Source organism: Ictalurus punctatus, chromosome 28, assembly GCF_001660625.3.
Source record: "Ictalurus punctatus breed USDA103 chromosome 28, Coco_2.0, whole genome shotgun sequence".
Lineage (NCBI taxonomy): Eukaryota > Metazoa > Chordata > Actinopteri > Siluriformes > Ictaluridae > Ictalurus > Ictalurus punctatus.
The window spans coordinates 3024255-3044978 of NC_030443.2; the positions used below are offsets into that span (position 1 = coordinate 3024255).

Here is a 20724-nt window from a genome sequence, read left to right on the forward strand (position 1 = left end):
AATGTTTTATTTTTAAATTAACGCTCCCCCCCCCCCCCCCCCCCCCCCGTATCAAAAAGTCATACAGGCATTATAATTCAAAGGAAACCATTTACATTATCAACAGCGCCGTGTACACCGTGTCCAACAATCTTTCTGGAACATAACAAACCCACCATTAAAATAAATCTAATAATAAATGATTAGTTAGCGATTGTTGCCAACTACAAGCTGAGTATAGAAAGCTTGCTAACAAGGTCCACAAGGTGACTGATTGAGGTCCCATCCCCCCAGTGATTATCCAGTAGAACATTTTTTAAAAATTACTTCCTGTCTAGACCACACCAAGTTTAAATCGGGGCACAGTTAGAGATCTGTATGCTTGATGCACTAAACAGATACAGATAATTAAAAAGGCATTTAATTATACCCCTAAGCTGAAGACTATATTGTGCTTACACTACTTCTCACCATTAGACCATATGTTTTCACACATACGCAACTTTTAGACAAGTTTTTACACAGCCACATACACACCCAAAGTGTGAGATGGAACAAAAAAAGCAGATATTGTGGTATTGTGGTAGAAACTGCACTGATCATCATACTTGCACAACTTAAACACAAACTACACTTCTTCATTTTAAACAGTATTCGAAAGACGTCTAAAAGATGAACGAAACCTACGTTTTGTATATATCCGTGTGTGCATGTGCATGTTTGTGTGTACCGTGTTGGATTTTGTTACAGTCACGAGATTGGCCTTCCTCTTGGCACAAAACCTTTCAGCCACGTGACAGTCGCCCTGATCAGTCCAGAACAAATAGAACATTTCGGCGTGGAGATACCACATCTCTAGGAAAGAAAAACAAGGCACGTGATGTTTTCTGATATATGCAATATAGCCAAAAATATCTGGACGCATAACCAATCACACCCATGTGAGGTTCTGGAATGTTCCGTTCGACATTTAATCCCCCATTTGCTATTTTAATACCTTCCACTCTTCTGGGAAGGCGTTCCTCTAGATTTTGGCCCACATTTATATAAGTGTGTGATGGCCACGTAGGTATTAGGAATGTTTTTAATTTTTCATCTATCAGCCACAACAATTTAATATTATATTTAATTAAGATAAAGGGAAATTTACCTTGGTTGGTCTTCTGGTCATTCAACACTTCTGCCGCACTTTGCCTAAAGTGGTAGTCTACAAAAGAACAATTTGGTTTGTTTTTTTATTGCAACCTAGGGGTGTAATGTAATGCCATTATCTATATGTCTATCTGTACAGTACTCCCAAAATCTGCATCTGTATTTGCATTTAAAACTAAAGTGGGTAAGATTTTCATTCATTAATGACGCATAATGTCGCATGACAAAAACCATGAGCAATGAACGTACACGTTATCTTTTAAGACCCCCAGCATTACAGAGCTCGTGTGGGCTGTATGGAGCAGTGGCTCTTCTAGGAATTGATAAGGAGATGTTTCTAAACTGATAACGTGTTTGCACAACCACACAGGAACTTCATGACATGGGTAGACCAGAGACTGCTCAGAACGAGGGCACTAAACAGCACAAAAACAGGGCAGAAAATGTGCGGACTTCCCTGGCATTGACAACAGCAACACACATGGGATTGCACTCAGGACTAGACGTCACATGGGCATGAATTGCGCATGGAAGATCAAGGCAAGAGATAATTCAACCAAGATTGGTGCTGGAAATACACTACAAGTACACCTGCTATTCATATCATAAGACCAAAAGTGTATTCATATCACCAGACCACAAGTGTCACAGAGAAAACTGTGTATGAATTTGTGCTGTGTATTTTATCCTCTGATAGATCTATATAGTTTTCAACAATAAACACATTTCTCAGATAAATTGGACAAAACTCACAGTGTATCCCTGTGACCAAAAGGATGGTGGTCAGTAAAAGGATGTTTATGATGAGAAGTAGAACCATTATCTTCTTCCCTACATTTTAAAGGCAATTAATATAACATACAAATGAAAACCACAACAGTAGATGATTTCATTAGAGTATTCATTCATTCATTATACTTGACAGTAATAATATCATTCTAGCTTCTGGTCTACCTCTATAAGGTCCCACTGAAGCATCAGTGTATCTAAAGCAGCATTCAACCATACCTCAGTTTTCTTCATCCATCCATCCCTTCCTTACCTGAAACATTTCTTGCAGCTACTGTTGGCAATGTCTGCAGAGACTGATATATGTCCTCAGTTTTTAGTGGTTCCCCTGGATTATCGTACTCATTCATCTGCATGGAAGTCCTCTGCTGCATCTCCATCATACAAAAAATACCCACTACAACAACCAAACAAAGAGACTAAGGATTTCACACACTACAAGCAAGGCTAGAGATTTTTTTACTTTGTGATGAAGTGCAACCTTACATACAGCTTTCAGACGTCCCACAGATACCAAACACAGCACACATACAAACCATACTTCCGTCTACTTGTAGTTTCTGTTCCAGGAAAACCACATGAACATTTTAATTCTCGATTTTCGAGAATTAAAATGACTTATTAATGTGAACTAATAAGTGTGATGTACCGTTTGTGAAAACGGAGGAATACCATTAAGGACACACATTTCTTTTTAGTAACACTTACTTTTTCAGCCTTTTGTTTCCCCTGTCCCGACTTTTTTTGAAATGTGTTGCGGCCATGAAATTATAAATAACCTTATTTTTTACTCAAAATGGTACATTTCTTCAGTTTAAAGATTTGATATGTTTTCTATGTTCTGTTGTGAGTAACATATGGGTTTATGAGATTTGCAAATCATTGCATTCTGTTTTAATTTACATTTTACACAGCGTCCCAAATTTTTTGGAGCTGGGGTCGTACTAACACCCTGGTCTTTTAGTATTATATGTACAAATATTTTGCCAAAGTGCCAAACAGCAATTATTTTGTGGGAAAATCCCCAGACTACAGAACCGGGATTTGATTACTTTCACATCAGTAAGTCTTGATTTTTGACTTCATGTGATTATCTTCTAATCTGACTCTCTTCTGCTGATGTCTCTTCCCAGATAATGTGACAGGAACGAATGTTGCTCTAGTGCTGCTCCATCACACATTTAAGTTATGACTTCTGCGAATGCTGTTGTGAATATTGTTGGCTGCAAGACTGTAAGGGTTTTATGAAGGCTTTTCCACTAGGTGTCAGTGTTGTTCCCTGTGCATTGTTTGAATTGTGCTTTACTCACTCTACTGAAACTGTAGATTTGTAAGTTAATATTTTCATCTGTAATTGTGAAATTCCTACAGTTGCTAGACCTGGCCCTTGCTGTAGCCTTAATCATTTGTAATATTTCCTGAGTTATTCTTATAAATTGTCATTCTTCTCCAGCAACATCATGTGTTTCTGCAGTGCTACATAACCGCAGATCAGTAGCAAATCAGTGCTATTAAGAAATAAGATGAAGAAAACAAATTTGAACTAAAAATCTAAAAATGTTTAATGGAATGTAAAGATGTAGTGATGATATTGTAGAGCTCAGTGTTATTACTTATTCTGTTCAAGGTCAAACAAATCCATTCAAAATATGAAATTTATTATTTTTTTTGTTAAATCAAAAGATGCTGTAAATAAGAAACAACAAACAAGAACAAATGGTTTATATTTGTCATAATTGAGTTAAAGATAATATATACTGGATATTAAAAAATACATTTTGTAGACAAGGCTCTGGGTCAATGGGACGTCCACTGCTAAGTAAAGCAAAGCTTTCTTTTCTCAAAGCTTCAGGATGTTCAGAGCTGGTATTTTAGCACCCTCTGAAGCACGCTGGTGGTCTTTCACACACCCATCCCGCCACCTGCTCACTGAGGTAAGAAGTCTCACCGAAGAACGTACAGTTAGGCTCAAGGTACTGAAAAGAGATGCACTCACAGTTAGAAAGATCTTTGAGTGAAAATTCAGTAGTTTCAAGATCAATATCAAAATAATATTCAAATGCATATTTTTCTGATTGATTCACTTGATTGTGATGTTATCATCTATACAGTTGTATACAGTATATATACTAAGGTTTGTTGCAAGCTAAAAGTGACATGAAAATTTTTTTTTTTCTGTTGTGCAGCTGCAAATCAGCTGCTTATTTTAATGTGCTCGTTCTGACACATTAACATTTCTATAGTAACAGCTCATTCGCAAGGGCATGAACGGCATCTCTCCACTTACACAGAATTAAACATGCATAATCGCTTATATGGTGAAATCTTATGTAAGAAGGCATTTATGCATTTAGGACTGAGAACTTTATGTTTTGTGTTTGGCAAACTGCTTTTTTGTCTTCATGAGAGGGAAGAAAGATACACTAGTGAGGGAATGACTGTTTAAAGCTGCTATTATGAAAGCGATAGCAGGAACTAATGTTCCAGAACATTAAATAACAGCATTAGCAGCTGTTACATAGCTGATTTACAATGCAGCAATCTAGTCTACAATGTGTATTTGTAAATGCTGTTGAAATGTCAGATTATTCTAGAATATGTATGAGCATGATGAGTATGAATAATATACAGCATATGATACTGCATAGTAATAATTGTGATGAATACCCCCATGTATTCAGACTCAGATTGAGGATTAGGCAGATCATGGTCACCCAAGTGGAACAGTATATCAAGTAGATCATTGTCTAAGTCTTGTGAATGCAGCCAATGAAGGCCATGTGTGTGGACCTTTTTCACCAGCAGGCGCTTTCCATTGATTTGTGATTGCAGCCAGTCCTGCACACACACACACACACACACACACACACACACACACACACACACACACACACACACACACACACACAGATTGATTGATTCATTGGTGGTCTTATGGTGGTCCATATGACTAATCCAACATAAGATGAAAGTGACAGTGCATGAGAGAGAGAAATCTACAATGTGCTTACAGTATCTTTCATCACTATGAGTCTTCTCACATTTTTAAACACATACAGGCCCAAAATAGCTGAACCACACTGCAGATCTTGTGGCTTAATGTGCTAGAAACTGTGCCGATCATAGTGGCAACTCTGTATTAGAGTCTAGAGGAACATGAGATATCACAGGGCGTTGATGCAAAATAAAACACAGATTTCGCTTGTTTAATCACTCAGTGAGAATTCTTAGAGCACTTTACATTGAAATACTTCATCAACCATTGCTTTGCTGTTTTGAAGGACATTTGATATTGAAATGTTGATATCTTCAGGCCAAGTCCAGCTAATCTAGTAAGCTTTACCTGTAATGCGAATGGTATTGTGGATTCCTCCAAGAGAAAACCAGTCAATAATCCATGTTTAAAAACAATATTGAACAAATTAAAGTGAACTTTGTTAATTCCACTGCCTAGATTTTTTACATATGTGTGTGTGTGTGTGTGTGTGTGTGTGTGCATGCGTGTGCGCGTGTGTGTGTATGTGTACCCTGTTGTCGTTTGTTACAGTGGCAAGGTTGGCGTTCCTCTCAGCACAAAAGCTATAAGCAGTTTTGCAGTCACCGTGGTTACTCCAGAACAAATAGAACGTGTCATCATGGAGATACCACATCTCTGGAAGATCATGAAAAAGTGCACATCATGCTTACTGATATATTTGGAACGTCTTAGAAGAATTATGTTTTGTACATCTGTCAGTCAGTATGTTTACTGATTTGATTGGACATTCACCTTGGTTAGTCTTCTGGTCTTCTTCCCCACTTTGCCTGAAGTGGTAGTCTACAAGACAAAATGCTCATTTATTTTTTACTTCAACCCAGGGATGCAAAACAATGCCACTATCAATGTCTGTAAATGCTCCCAAAATCTGGATCTGTATGCATATTTGAAACTGATGCCACATGGTGGCTCAGACGATCCAGCTGCCCTGAGGATGCTCAGAATGACTGCACCAAAAAAATAATAGCACAAACAAAACAGCAAAATAAACTTTAAACTCGCCCATTTACAAAAGCAATAGACATGGTGTTGCACTCAATCTATGGACACACAGACACACAGTATGCCTGGAAGATCATGGCGAGGGAAATCTAACCAAGTTTGAAGCTGGAAATCCACCACAGAAATAAAACAACAATATGCCTTTTATTCATATCTATGTTTGTATACATTAATATGAACGTTTTTAATAATGTATTCAGCTTGTACTGTTTACTTTACACTCTGTTCTCAAACTGTTAACCACTCAAAAGTGTGATATAGTATATATATGCTAAGTTGCATTTTCCAACCACCAAAAAACCACCAAAAGTTTTGCTGAGGAAAAGTCTTGTTTTTCTCTAATGTAAATATGCAGCCTGTGATCTTTCTGGACAATAAACACACTTTCCAGATAAAGTGGACAAAACTCACAGTGTATCGCCGTAACCATAAGGATGGTGGTCAATAGGAGGATATTTATGATGAGAAGCGGAACCGTTATCTTCTTCCCTACATGTTTTTTTTTTTTTAAAAAAGACCATCAGTTTAACATAAAAGTTAAAACCAAACTCAACAGTAGATGATTTAAGTGTTAATTTTACTTGAAACTATCTGAATGTAGATATCTTTATGATTAATCATTGAGTACAAAAATAATCAGAATTTTTTCCTGGTTCTGGTCTACCTCTATAAAACCACACTAAAGCAACATTCATTCACCACAGGTCCACAGGTTGATACACTCTGGCATTCAAACATTGGTCAGTTTATCCATCCATCTGTGCGTTCAGACATCCACCCCTTCCTTACTTGAAACTTTTCTTGAAACCGCTGTTGGTGGGGTCTGGAGAGTCTGATAGATATCCTCAGTCTTTGCTTGTTCTTGAATATCGTACACATTTAGAGTCACAGAATGCTTCTGCTGCAGCTCCATCGTCCAAATTTTCAAATGACTTTCAAATGACATACAACGTCACATATAGCAAACACTAACACATAGCACATGCCGTGCACATGAACGTGGTTTCCCATGTGATCAAGTTGAACCGAATGACATCATGCTAAAATCATGCAAAAGGCCTGCATATAATGTACAAGGATAAAATGAATATCTACCACATATGTACAGGTATAAATATGAACTGTGTGTGAGGTTGAGAACTGATGTATGTTTTAGATAGACTGCATTTTAATCTAAGAACATGTTCTGAAATATCCTCGTATTCTCTCCTAAATGCAGAAACAGTAGTGAAACTCTCATTCATGAAGTCACTACAGTGTTCTCCTTGCTACAAGACATTAATAATTACATGGACTAATATCCATGAACAAAATGAAAGGTATCACTTTACCCTGTAAAGAAATGTGAACGTAAATTAGGCCTTAAACCCTTGTTCTGCTGTTGTTGTTGTTGTTAACAACAATTTTTGTTGTTGTTGTTGTTGTTGTTGTTACCAACTGCTCTAATCTCTCTTGAGGTGAAAGTGTAGTCAATATTTAATGTTTTATAATGTGTTACATAATTAGAGATTGAACTTTGTAGCAAGCAGTGTAGCGTGGAAAATAAGTAGGCCATGAAATGTTCTTTAATGGAACGTGAAATATTAATAGCTTACTCTAGGTGTAGAAATAAAATAAATTCTATATAATGTTCTAGGCATGCGTGTGCCAGCAGGTGTACAAAATCTATCTATCTATCTATCTATCTATCTATCTATCTATCTATCTATCTATCTATCTATCTATCTATCTATCTATCTATATCTATTCAAGATGTTAAAGAAAGGTAACCTAAAATACCAAACAAGCCATACAAGTCATAAATATGTCATTAATAAGACGTGAACTAGTCTAAAAATGTGGTCACTTACTGCACACCTTATGTCCATTGCCTTTTATTTATTTATTTATTTATTTATTTATTTATTTATTTATTTATTTATTATTTGAAGTTGGAGTATTAGGACACTACATCCTGTAGGTGGAAGCAGATACATGCTGCACATACAGTAGATACAGATAGAGTAAAGAAAATGGCGTGTCCGTAATTTCATGTGGTTTGTTTACATCTTTACAGGAAACAGTTAAACCATACTGTTGTAGGGGTAGGACAGGAAATCTTCACACAGAACAACAACAACAACAACAACAACAACAGCAATGTCAACAACACTGATTACTCTATTCTGTTTACTTGTCAATTTTGAGTGAGGTTTTAGTGGTGAAATCCTACAAAATGAAGACCATGAGTATCAGTGTGAGTTTTAGTTTTAGAATTACAAACAAGAAAGCACACCATTTTACCAAATGCAACCCTAGCCCTGAGGTGCAAGTTAGACAACGAGTGTGTGTTTAGCCTACAAAATAAACAACTGTTACTATATCCTGGCAGTTACAGAGTTAAAAACGAAACCAACTCAAGGGGACACTCAAAATGAAAGTGAAATCTGAACGTGTTTATGCGCAGTCACTCGGAAGAACAGTCGAGGTGAGTAAAAGCTCATGAAGAGCTTGTTTACATGATGATTATGGTTTGATTTACTTTATGATGAAATGTGTGTGTGTGTGTGTGACTTAGTCATGGTAATCTTAGTAGTATTATGCTTTTGTATTTTTCCCTATCTATGCTCTACTTCCTATCAAACAACCAAACTCTGCACAGCTGTAAGTCTGAACAAAGCGACATTCGACACCGAGCAGGATGTGCTACTGAAAAAACCCAAACAAAAACACCCATGAGCATTATGAAAACAAAAGGCAGACATTTCTAAATCATATTCGGTTGAACAACATACCATTTATTCACACAAGAGCTACATAGGTCTGACGAACAACATTAGAATGATCAAATCAGTATGAGGCGATATGCAACAGGAGACAAATTTGTGTTTTATTTGAGTTTTTTTTTCAGTGGGGTGAGGTGGGTCATAATGTTTAGACTATTGACTGTATACTCCTACATATCACACATAGCTTTAAAAAAAAAAAAAAAAGTTCAAAACACTGGCTTTAGTAGTGTAGCTTAGCCATTTACAGATGTGACAGCCAATACTGTTTATTAAACGAACCAACACATCTTTATTGGTGTTGCAGGTAAATGACCTAATGTAAGAGAATACGAGTGAATATGAAAGAAATATTAAGGAAAATATATAATTAATTTAACAAAAGAATTGCGAACCTAGAAATGTCTATATTGACCAAATCTAAACATTGGATTTGTATGATAGCATGTCAGACAGAACCTGTAAGAATGGCAAGGGTACCTGTTACATGATTCCATCAGGGTTTTTTTTTTTACCCACCCTATTTAATTTAATGGAAGTGTATAGATTTATATAGACTTTTAACTTGTATGTATGATTCTTGTAGTAATAACCAAACCAGAGAAACAGCCAATTAACATGGCTCACACGGCGGAGAAGACTAACCAACGTGACCACGATGATAATAAGAAGAAAGATGACTGGGAGGTTGTGGACATAAGCGAAACCCAAGAACAGTGCTCTACTGGTATGAATTTTTTTTAAAAACACTTTTTTTTTTTTTGTAATTCGCTATTCTTCCTGCAAATTTTATGACATTAGCATGTGTGGTAGCTATGCGAATGTGTGGTCATAATCAGAACCAATTATATTACAATACTTAGTAGTATTACAACTAAATTATGTACTGTAATATACGAATGAATGATACAAATTTGATGTGATACATAGATATTAAATAAATTTATTCACACAAGAGCTACAGAGGTCTGATTAACAACATTAGAATGATCAAATCAGTATGAGGCGATATTCAACCGGATACAAATTTGTATTTTATTTGAGTTTTTTTTTTCAGTAGGGTGGGGTGGGTCATAATGTTTAGACTATTGACTGCATAATCCTACATATCACACATAACTTAAAAAAAACAAACAATTACTACAATTACTACACAGACTACAAGGCATGTTTTTAAATGTTTTAACAGTTTACTTAACAATATGTAACTATTGCGCCAGGTACAGAGTCCAAAGTTTCATGTTCTCTCTTGTCCAACCCGAGTCAAGGGGTTTGTTCCCTTAATTTTTTATTTTAGAAATGTTTTAAAGAAGAAAAAAGAAAAACTTACAGTGGTTGCAAGTGTGCACTCACCAATCACTTTGAAACTCACGCTCAACAGGAATTACGACTGTCAGCAATGAAGTGATTCGGGTTAACCCCAAATGTCATACAGGTCAGCTGTTTCTGTAGGATTTTCTTGACATCTTCTTGGTTTCATCCAACTGCTGAAGGCATGGTCCACAAAGAACTTACCAAAAGCCTATCGAAAACCTCGGGGTTAACTTGAAAAAGGGGCTGTTCAAAAGAGAGCCCTTTCAAAGGACAGTTTTGCAAGGAAGAGTAAAATACAATCACCCGAACAGCATGTGCTAAGTGGTTAGCACGTTTGCCTTGCACCTCCGGGGTCGGGGTTTAATTCCTTGTTTTTCCCGTGCTTCAGAAGTTTTCTCCCAAAAGTCCAAAGACATGCGTTGTATGCTGATTGGCATTTCCAAATTGTCTGTAGTGTGCGACGGTGCCCTGCAACAGGTTGGCACCCCGTCCAGGGTGTCTTCTGCCTTGTGCAGATAAGCTCCAGGATACCTGTGACCCTGTATAGGATAAGTGGTACAGAAAATGTACCCAAAAAGACTATTTATTTTTTCCCCCTAAAATGTTTCTATCTGTTTTTCATTTGAATTTGGTTGGTTGTTATTGGGTTAATTATATTTATATAAAAAAAAAACAGATTAAAGCAGATTTAACAGGAGTGTGTAGACCTTTGATATCCAGTGTAAATAGGCCTAATCTTTTTCATTTGTATTTTTCCTGTTATATTTATGTTTCACTTACTTAATTTACACTTTTAGAACTTAGATGCAAAGAATATGTAAGGTGTTTCCATTATTTCTATCAATTTCCCCCCTCAGAATTAAGGCATAATTATATATATATATATATATATATATATATATATATATATATATATATATATATATATATATATATATATATATATATATGTGTATATATATATATATATATATATATATATATATATATATATATATATATATATATATATATATAATTTTCCTGCTTTTTTCTTTTCTTTCATGTTTAATGACCAACTTAACAACAAGGTAAATTACCTCATGTAAGAAAATATGAGTGAATATGAAAGAAATATTAAGGAAAATATATAACTAATTTAACAAAAGAATTACAAACGTAGAAATTTCTGTGTTGACCAAATCTAAACATACATCATCACTGATGATTCATTGTATTTGTATGATAGCATTTCAGACAGAACCTGTAAGAATGGCAAGGGTACTGGTTACATGGTTCCATCATTTGTTTTGTTTTTTTCCCACCCTATTTTATTTAATGGAATTGTATAGATTTATATAGGCTTTTAACTTGTATATATGATTCTTGTAGTAATAACCCAACCAGAGAAACAGCCAAGTAACATGGCACACACGGAGAATGAGACTAACCAAGGTGACCATGATGATAATGAGAAGGAAGATGAATGGGTAACGATAAACAAAGGTAATGTACCACTCTACTGGTATGAAGTTGTTTTGAAAAACAATATTTTTTTTGTAATTCACTATTCTTCCTATAAATGTTACGACATTAGCATGTGTGGTAGCTATGCAAATATGTGGTCATTAACAGAACCGATAATATTACAATTCTTAGTAGTAGTATTACAACTAAATTATATACTGTAATATACGAATGAATGATGCAAATTTCATGTAATACGTAGATATTAAATAAAAGTTTGGATCTAATGGACGGGTTCTGGCTGGCTAAATGTGTTTACAGGAAACAAATATTTCATTCTTTCAACTGGAAAAACAATGAACATGGATGCTACCATAATAAAACATCTCAAAGCCCAAATACCAGATCTACAGGAAGTGTCTGAAGTGGAGGAGAGTGATTTCATTCTGGTTTTCTGCTCTGTTGTTTCACGAGCTGGAACCGACATTGAAGCAGCAGTGCAAAAGCTCCATAATATTTCAGGTATTCTAATCAAGATTAATATAGAAAAAATATTTTTAACTAAACATGCTTCTGTATCAGTGCCCTATATACAGTATGTACAGATTCAAGGAGCACTGAATAAATCAGGCCACAACCACAATGTTTACATCCTGCTGTCATTTATAGATGACGTATTATATGATGAGAAAATGTCTTGTTTTTCCCGTTTTTAGACACCAAACATGCTCTTCTAGTGGTGCTCCATCACACGTTTGATCCAGAGTATGTTGTACCAGACAGCAGCAGAGCCGTAAAGAGAGAGAATACAGTCACAGTGGACTGGTTGTTCCATGAAGATCAGGGATTACTGAAATGCCCTAAGAATGATAATTCATTTGCCACTGTCACAAACCATATACAATCTCTGGTACTTGCGTCTTTATTAACTCTTGATAAAATTTACAGTTTAAATAGGAAAATTAAAGCATCTGTAAATTAAAAAAAGGTTGATTCATGAGTTAATACCCCCCCCCACTCCCCCCCCCCCCTTATTTAGGTTCCGAGGCAAACCTGTTACATTTGGAATGGAGGTATATGCATTTCATTCATTTTTATCATCATTGTTCATTTTCAAATATATTGTAGTTTCTAACAGAAGAGAGCTGTGGGCTTTAAAAAAGAAACTCTATCCTGTAATGTGAGTGTGTAGCCCTACCCCTTAATTCTGGTTTTCTGCCCTGTTGTTTCATAATCAGGAGCTGGCATAGGGATCTTCTTTGGGATCTATTTCCACTAGTTTAGCAGAAATAAACAGAACATTTGGCCACATTGTCTCACTTACTTGATATGAATTTCTTATTTATAGAACTATTGTATAAAAGCAACATCACACAAGCAAGAGTGTGGTTCTACTGAATATTGGCATGGCTGTGATGACCTACTGCTCTCACCCTGTGGGCTTGTACCTGTGGCAAACCACAGCCGTGCCAATATTCAGTATAAACGCACTCTTGCTTGTGCAATACTGCTTCATTAAATACCATACTAATGGGTACTACACCACCATAAAGAGAAACTATGTGTTCCTTGCTTTAGAAATCTCTTTCCTGTTCTTTAAAGAACTAGGAAAGAGCAATCATAGCAAACTGTTAAAGCAGAGGAATCAGTTTACTTTGAGAATCAAATAATGTTGTTGGTTTTTTTTTCAGCATCACTGTGCCAGTTGCCCTTTTCACTACTACCTTCCTTTCCTTCTCTAAGTATTCCATTCATGCAGGTAATGATGTTTGGCTTTAATACTGTACTAATATTTGTTGAATTAATAATAAGATAACTGAAAGAATCTAGTTCAGAATGTTCATGAATTATAATAAGCGATGATGATATAAATTGAATACATACAAATTAATTAATAGAATAGGCTTAGCTATAATTATAATAATATCTCATATTCAGTTTAATTTTGAAATGATTTGAGAAAATGAAGAACATTTGAGAAGGGGAATTAAGCAAACACTTATTCAAGACTTGCTTATTATGTAGGCCACCAGAGGCACCGCAAGTGCTGCTCCATCATTCTTTATCCTTCGTGAAATATCTTGTTGCCACAGTGCCACTAAAGAGCAGAAGGCTTACAATTCTACTGTTACCCCCCCCCCCCCCCCCCCCAAAAAAACAAAACACCAAAAAAAACAACTATATACCAAACATGCCTATAGGTGATTAATAAACATAACACAAACATTTAGGCCACAGGGCTGGGTAATGGTAATGTTGAACCCATGTACAAAAGAGCATGCAAGCTGTTACTCTCCCCTGCCCAAGACACGTGTATATCAAATAATGATATTGTTCCATATATAACGTTATATACAGGAAATCAAACCTTTTCCTCTTTTAACAGGGCGAAGAGAAGACACAAGAACGTGAGTACTGTATAAAGGCTTTAAGTATCTGTGGATTGCTTGACTGGATGAGTAATATAAAGAATAATAGATAGTTGAAAATCTGTTTTTATAGCTGCTAGAAAAACAGATTTTCAACCATCTATAACTCTTTATGTTATGACTCTTTATGTCACTTGTAGAGGGGTGACAAACTCAGTTTGCTGAAAGGGACACATTGTTTTTAATAAAATGGTTCATTCATATAGCACCTTTCCAGAAGCTCAAGGATGCTTTACAATAGTAATACAGTAATACATAAACATGAATGGACTGATGAACAATGAACAATCGTGGACAGACACATCGTACAATCAGTGAAGGCAATTACATAGAAGCACATTGATACAAATAACACTGAGAAAGCAGCTAAGTTTTAAGTTTAGATTTAAACTCGGAGATCCACGTGATGCTGCGAAGAGTCAGAGGGCGGGACTTCCAGATTTTGGGCGCTAGTATGCTGAATGACCTTCAGAGCGACTTATAGAACTGCTTTGAAGATCCTATTAATAAATACATCCTGATACTGCTTCAGTAGGTCACAGACTAATAACACCATCAGTCTTAAAAAAATACTCTGTTGTTAAATAATTTTTAAAATCTTTTCCACAGGAAACATAGCACATGTGTTTCCAGGAAATAAATATTTCATTCTTTCAACTGGAAAAACAATGAACACGGATGCTACCATAATAAAACATCTCAAAAACCAAATACCAGATCTACAGGACGTGTCTGCAGTGGAGGAGAGTGATTTCATTCTGGTTTTCTGCCCTGTTGTTTCACGAGCTGGAACTGACATTGAAGCAGCAGTGCAAAAGCTCCATAATATTTCAGGTATTCCACTTCTTTTCCAAGTAATTCATTGTGTAGACTGAGTAGACCGAAACATCTAGAAATCTAGATGATTTATATCAACAGATCAATAGCTAGGATGTTAGTTATGCATGCTAATGCAAATTAATTGGATTTCAGGAAAATTACATTTCAGCTACTAGTTTAATAAGTAGAATTCTATCACACGGAAAGGTTTTCCTCTTGAATGTAACACACTAGGAACTGTTCTCGCAATACTACATCCACTTCCAAATAGCAAGATATGGGATGCCCAGACCATTAGCTGATTTAAACTTGAACCAATTGCAGTGAATGTACTAGCCACAGAGTCTGTCTAACAAGCACTAAACTATTGCTGCTCTCTGGTTTATACAGTGGAAATTTGTTTTCTGAGTCAAATATTGTTGTTCATTCTATGCATTTTAATAGGTGACTAAAAATTCACATTTCCTGTTTGTACACCACAGTCATCTGAAGCTCGGAAGATCTGAAGCTATTTAGTATGAGATATACACAAAAACAGAAGAAATCAGGATGGGGCAAATACTTTTTCACAGCACTATACATAGCCATGCAACTATCCAAGCATTAAAATAATTTTGAAAAGTAAACTAATCAAGATTAATATAGATTTTTTTTTTTTTAACCAAACAAGCTTCTCTAACAGTGCCGTATATACAGTACATACAGGAGCACTGAATAAATCAGGCCACAACCACAATGTTTACATCCTGCTGTCATTTATAGTTGACATGTATTATATAATGAGTAAATGTCTTGTTTTTCCCCCTGTTTTTAGTCACCAAACCTGCTTTTCTAGTGGTGCTCCATCACACGTTTGATCCAGAGTGTGTTGTACCAGACAGCAGCAGAGCCGTAAAGAGAGAGAATACAGTCACAGTGGACTGTTTGTTCCATGAAGATCAGGGATTACTGAAATGCCCTAAGAATGATAATTCATTTGCCACTGTTACGAACCATATACAACCTCCGGTACTTGCTTCTTTGTTAACTCTCACTAAAATTTACAGTTTAAATAGGAATATTAAAGCATCTGTAAACTAAAAAAAGGTTGATTCTTGAGCTAATACCCCCCCCCCCTTTTTTTCCTTATTTAGGTGCCAAGACAAACCTTATTCTTTCTAAATATAGGTAGTTGCATTTCTCATTCATTTTTATCATCATTGTTCATTTTCAAATATATTGTAGTTTCTAACAGAAGAGAGCTGTGGGCTTTAAAAACAAAACTCTATCCTGTAATGTGAGTGTGTAACCCTAACCCTTAATTCTGGTTTTCTGCCCTGTTGTTTCATAATCAGGAGCTGGTATAGAAGCACTGCAGAATATCATTGGTTATATAGGTATTTGCATTATTTTCCAAATAATTTATGATCTACAGGTGCATCTCAAAAAATGTGAATATGGTGGAAAAGTTCATTTTTTCCGTAACTGAATTAAAAAAGTGAAACTTTCATATATATTCTAGATTCATTAAACATAAAGTGAAATATTTCAAGCTTTTTGTTTTGCTTCAATCTTGATGATTATGGCTAACAGCTTGTGGAAACCTAAAATCCAGTACCTCATAATATTACAACATTTTATTTTTTTTTTCCAGAGTATTCACATTTTTTTATTTTCCACGATATTCACATTATTTTATTTTCCATGATATTCACATTTTTTGAGATGCACTAGTATATTGAGCATATACTAATGCATATGCCATAAAAACAAGTGTGTAACTTCTTTGGGATCTATTTCCACTAGTTTAACAGAAATAAACAGAACATTTTGCCGCACTGTGTCCAAAATTTCACTTACTTGATATGAATTTCTTATTTATAGAACTATTGTATAAAAGCAACATCACACAAGCAAGAGTGTGGTTCTACTGAATAATTATCTATTGAATATTGGCATGGCTGTGATGACCTACTGCTCTCACCCTGCGGGCTTGTACCTGTGGCAAACCACAGCCGTGCCAATATTCAGTATAAACACACTCTTGCTTGTGCAATACTGCTTCATTAAATACCATACTAATGGGTACTACACCACCATAAAGAGAAACTATGTGTTCCTTGCTTTAGAAATCTCTATCCTGTTCTTTAAAGAACTAGGAAAGAGCAATCATAGCAAACTGTTAAAGCAGAGGAATCAGTTTACTTTGAGAATCAAATAATGTTGTTGGGTTTTTTTTCAGCATCACTGCACGAGTGGATCTTTTCACTACTACCTTCCTTTCCTTCTCTAAGTATTCCATTCATGCAGGTAATGATGTTTGGCTTTAATACTGTACTAATATTTGTTGAATTAATAATAAGATAACTAAAAGAATCTAGTTCAGAATGTTCATGAATTATAATAAGCGATGGTGATATAAATTGAATACATACAAATTAATTAATAGAATAGGCTTAGCTATAATTATAATAATATCTCATTCAGTTTAATTTTGAAATGATTTTGAGAAAATGAAGAACATTTGTGAAGGGGAATTAAGCAAACACTTATTCAAGACTTGCTTATTATGTAGGCCACCAGAGGCACCGCAAGTGCTGCTCCATCATTCTTTATCCTTCGTGAAATATCTTGTTGCCACAGTGCCACTAAAGAGCAGAAGGCTTAGAATTCTACTGTTTTTTTTTTTTTCAAAACTATATACTAAAAGAGCATGCAAGCTGTTACTCTCCCCTGCCCAAGACACGTGTATATCAAGTAATGATATTGTTCCATATATAACGTCCTATACAGGAAATCAAACCTTTTCCTCTTTTAACAGGGCGAAGAGAAGACACAAGAACGTGAGTACTGTATAAAGGCTTTAAGTCAGAAAGTAGTAGGTCATTAACGGCCCACACAAGGGCAGCCAATAACATCACGAATGAAACCTTTAAACAGCTGGTTATTTTTTAGAACTTATTTTCTGGTTTAGAATTGTTGGTGTTATCTGACAATTTAGATACATACATAGAAATATAGCTAGTGTTTTGAAGTAGTCCGGCTGCAACTTGTCCTTCAAGTTTCTCAAACTATCATTCCTATATTTGGATAATGTATCTTAAGATATTAGTTATATGTTAAATGGGTATTTTCTTATCTTTACAGTAGTGTATGTATGATGAAGCATACAGTTTGAACCCTTTTAGCTTTCAAGTTAGCAGGTGCTGCTAGTTTTGGGTTCCAGTTTTGCTTTTGGAAAAAAATAGAGGCTTGTGGTACTTCTGCTTCCACTTTCCTGTAATTCGAACACTGCTTTTAGTCCTGTATAAATACAAGGAGCCATTACATTCAAAGATTACCTTTCTAGTGTATAGCGTAAATTATTATTTATTTATGCTTTTTAGTAAGGAAAAAAGAAAAGTGGAGTAATTCTACTTATATGCCATTTGTTTGCAAATCAAATGCAGAAATTTTAATTTATTTGTAATAATGTTTCTATAGCCGAACTGAGGCTGGTGCTGCTGGGGAGGACGGGGTCTGGGAAGACTGCAGCAGGAAACACCATCCTGGGCAGAGAGGAGAGGAACCAGGCTGCTACATCTACAGATACATCTACATCCACCCAGCAGAGCGAGAGCACACAGGGGGAGGTGGCTGGGAGGAAGGTGACTGTGGTGGACATTTCTGACTGGTTCTCTCCCGGACTCTCTGTAGAGAAGCTGAGACAGGACGTGGGACACTGTCTGTCTGCTCCAGGACCCCACGCCTTCCTCCTGGTCATACCTGTAAAGCAGCCTACAGGAGAGGAGAGAGGGATGCTGGAGAAAATGGAGGAGATGTTTGGAGAGAGATGTTGGAGAAACACCATGATCATATTCAGTGTTACTGATGAGCTTCAGAAGAAGAAAATTGAGGAGTTTATCCAATCAGGAAACCAGGAGGTCCAGAAACTTGTAGAGAAATGTGGGAACAGGTTTCACTGTCTCAACATTAAGGAGAGTGGAGATGGTTCTCAGGTCTCAGAGCTGCTGGAGGAGATAGAGAAGATGGTGGAAGAAGAGAAGAATGAGTTGACAAAGAGAGAACTCGAGAAGGAAGAAAATGTGAAGAAACAAAGAAAAGAGAGAGAGGGAGAGGAGAGAGATTTGGAGGAGAGGCACCAACAGGAGATGGAGGAGATCAGGGAGGTGTATGAAGGAGAGGCCAGGATGGGGGCAGAAGGTGGTAGAAAGAAGCAGGGTGAAATCATATTGTTGTAAGAGATTGAAAGAATGATCGTGCAGGCAAAAGGAAAATCAAGGGAAGAGAACAAAATGAAAAAGAAACAGAGTGAGGCAAACGTCATAAAATGCTTGCTGCAGGAATTCTGGAAATACATTTTGACCCTAAAATACGAAGATGCAAGAAAGAGTTCAGCAGATAGAGAAGATGAAGTTGGTGATACATAAGCATAATCTCAAAGAACCAGACAACTTTCAATAGGCAGAAAGAATAAATAGCAATATTAAGTTACAAAAAAGAGTTCAAATATTACTTCTCATAATATTCTTATATGTATAGTGTATCATGTATATGATTGACTCAATCTTGTTCCTTCTGTCCATAATCTTCTAATGTAATAGTAAATCATGTAGAAATGTATAATTACAGCAGAGAAGCATGGAAGTTGGGATTATTAATTAGACAATACACATATGTGTTTGAGACTCGGAGAGATAATTTCTAGGTGGCATACAGGTGAAATCAAGAATGCTCTGTTTTTTTAATCTTTATAACACATTTAGCTGTTATGTTGTGAAATGTTGCATGTATTGCTGATATGATTACTATCTGTACTTTTGCTAATAGACTATGCATGAGTCTCCTTTGGTTTTCTTGTGTTCTGAGTCATAATAAAAATGAAAGCATGTTTTATATCCCATTTGATCTGTGAATGGTAAATTCTTCTAAACGTTTGGACCGATGAATACTGTCATAACAAACCTTTGTCCTGTACTGTCATATCACATGAAAAACCAGTGACTACAATTCCCATCCTGCACTGCGGCCTACAAACATGGCCGTCATGGACCGCAATTCCCAGAACACATCTTCTCTGGAGTTCTAATCACACACACCTGTTACCAATCTCACACACACTCACCCCACAGCATATAGAGACTGTTTCAACACAATGACTTTGCGAAGTATTACGCTCAGTTGCTTAGTCTCTGTCATTATTCCAAGCCTATGGATATATAAACAGAAAGATTTAATCTGTTATCTCTGAACATTACATTAAAATAAATAAATAAATTTTAAAAACTTTACTGTCTCAACAGTCAAGAGGTCAAAAGGACCAGAAGACACAGAAACAGATGACTGGTGAGTGCAAAAAACAATATATTTAATTTGCATGGGTCAATAATGTATTAAACTGATGATGGAATGATTTACAGTGGCGGGAAATTATTGAATATTGGACGCACCAACATTTCTTTCAGTAAATATATTTCTAATGAGGTTAATCACATGAAATTTTCACCAGACATCAGTATTGACTCACGAAATCTGGAAATATAAAGAATTCATGACATTAAAGTCCATAAATAAAGTTATGTGTAATAAAGTGGAACGACACGGGGAAAAAAGTACTGAACACGCTCACTGAAACGTATTTAATACTTAGTGGAGAAGCCTTTGTTTGTAACGACAGCTTCGAGATGCTTCCTGTATGAAGAAATGAATCTACTGTGGTATTCAGGTGTGATGTCTTTCTAATAACGATAATGTCACAGCTTCATCTCCTGACGCAGAGGACAGGACACCAGTTTAAATGCTGATCGATATACGTATGAGAACAGCGTCCAGTCATCAATTCAGAATCCAGATCCTCTAGATAAAGTGCATGTAGAAGAACAGTGAAGTGAGTACAGTGAGTACTGAGATCAGGCTGTGAGAGCATCAAAAATGAGATTCAAAATGAAAGTGAAATATGTCTTTGCTCTCGCGCAATGCTTTGTAGTTAGCATATGGTTATTTTTAGAGGTTG

General features: G+C 35.9%; 3 protein-coding genes across 11 annotated transcripts in view; 1 reads left to right on the top strand and 2 right to left on the bottom strand.

The window, feature by feature from the left end:
• The window catches only part of LOC108259991 (uncharacterized), a 4513-nt gene extending 2111 nt beyond the window's left edge, over window positions 1–2402 (bottom strand). The window contains exons 1-4 of one of the 2 annotated variants that reach the window (XM_017459871.3): window positions 2174–2402; window positions 1885–1962; window positions 1130–1186; window positions 710–834 (exon numbers count right to left, since the gene is read on the bottom strand). In XM_017459871.3, coding sequence (XP_017315360.1) covers window positions 710–834; window positions 1130–1186; window positions 1885–1962; window positions 2174–2303 — 390 coding nt within the window. In that variant the 5' untranslated portion in view covers window positions 2304–2402. The remainder of the gene's footprint in view (window positions 1–709; window positions 835–1129; window positions 1187–1884; window positions 1963–2173) is intronic. The other variant, XM_017459874.3, reaches the window with a different exon arrangement.
• LOC108259935 (uncharacterized) overlaps window positions 1–19614 on the top strand; it is an 86185-nt gene extending 66571 nt beyond the window's left edge. For 5 of the 6 annotated variants that reach the window (XM_053676924.1, XM_053676922.1, XM_053676925.1 and 2 more), the window contains exons 7-16: window positions 12524–12557; window positions 13176–13243; window positions 13871–13892; window positions 14523–14747; window positions 15547–15740; window positions 15866–15899; window positions 16067–16108; window positions 16954–17021; window positions 17533–17554; window positions 18195–19614. In XM_053676924.1, the coding sequence (XP_053532899.1) occupies window positions 12524–12557; window positions 13176–13243; window positions 13871–13892; window positions 14523–14747; window positions 15547–15740; window positions 15866–15899; window positions 16067–16108; window positions 16954–17021; window positions 17533–17554; window positions 18195–18952 (1467 nt within the window). In that variant the 3' untranslated portion in view covers window positions 18953–19614. Of the gene's footprint in view, window positions 1–8278; window positions 8427–9310; window positions 9452–11409; window positions 11524–11805; window positions 12007–12200; window positions 12395–12523; window positions 12558–13175; window positions 13244–13870; window positions 13893–14522; window positions 14748–15546; window positions 15741–15865; window positions 15900–16066; window positions 16109–16953; window positions 17022–17532; window positions 17555–18194 lie in introns of those variants that run through there. The other variant, XM_053676927.1, reaches the window with a different exon arrangement.
• Window positions 3540–6890, bottom strand: LOC108259990 (uncharacterized). 3 transcript variants are annotated; one of them, XM_017459868.3, is made up of 6 exons: window positions 6749–6890; window positions 6371–6448; window positions 5690–5737; window positions 5448–5572; window positions 4588–4758; window positions 3540–3896 (listed from the first exon to the last, which is right to left on the bottom strand). In XM_017459868.3, the coding sequence occupies exons 1-6, from the start codon at window positions 6870–6872 to the stop codon at window positions 3792–3794; spliced, it is 651 nt and encodes a 216-aa protein (XP_017315357.3). In that variant the 5' UTR covers window positions 6873–6890; the 3' UTR covers window positions 3540–3791. The 3 variants fall into 3 exon arrangements, with proteins under 3 accessions (XP_017315357.3, XP_017315358.3, XP_017315359.3); XM_017459870.3 differs by having other exon boundaries at window positions 3541–3896; window positions 4711–4758; XM_017459869.3 differs by lacking the exon at window positions 6371–6448.
• Window positions 19615–20724: the final 1110 nt, after the last annotated feature.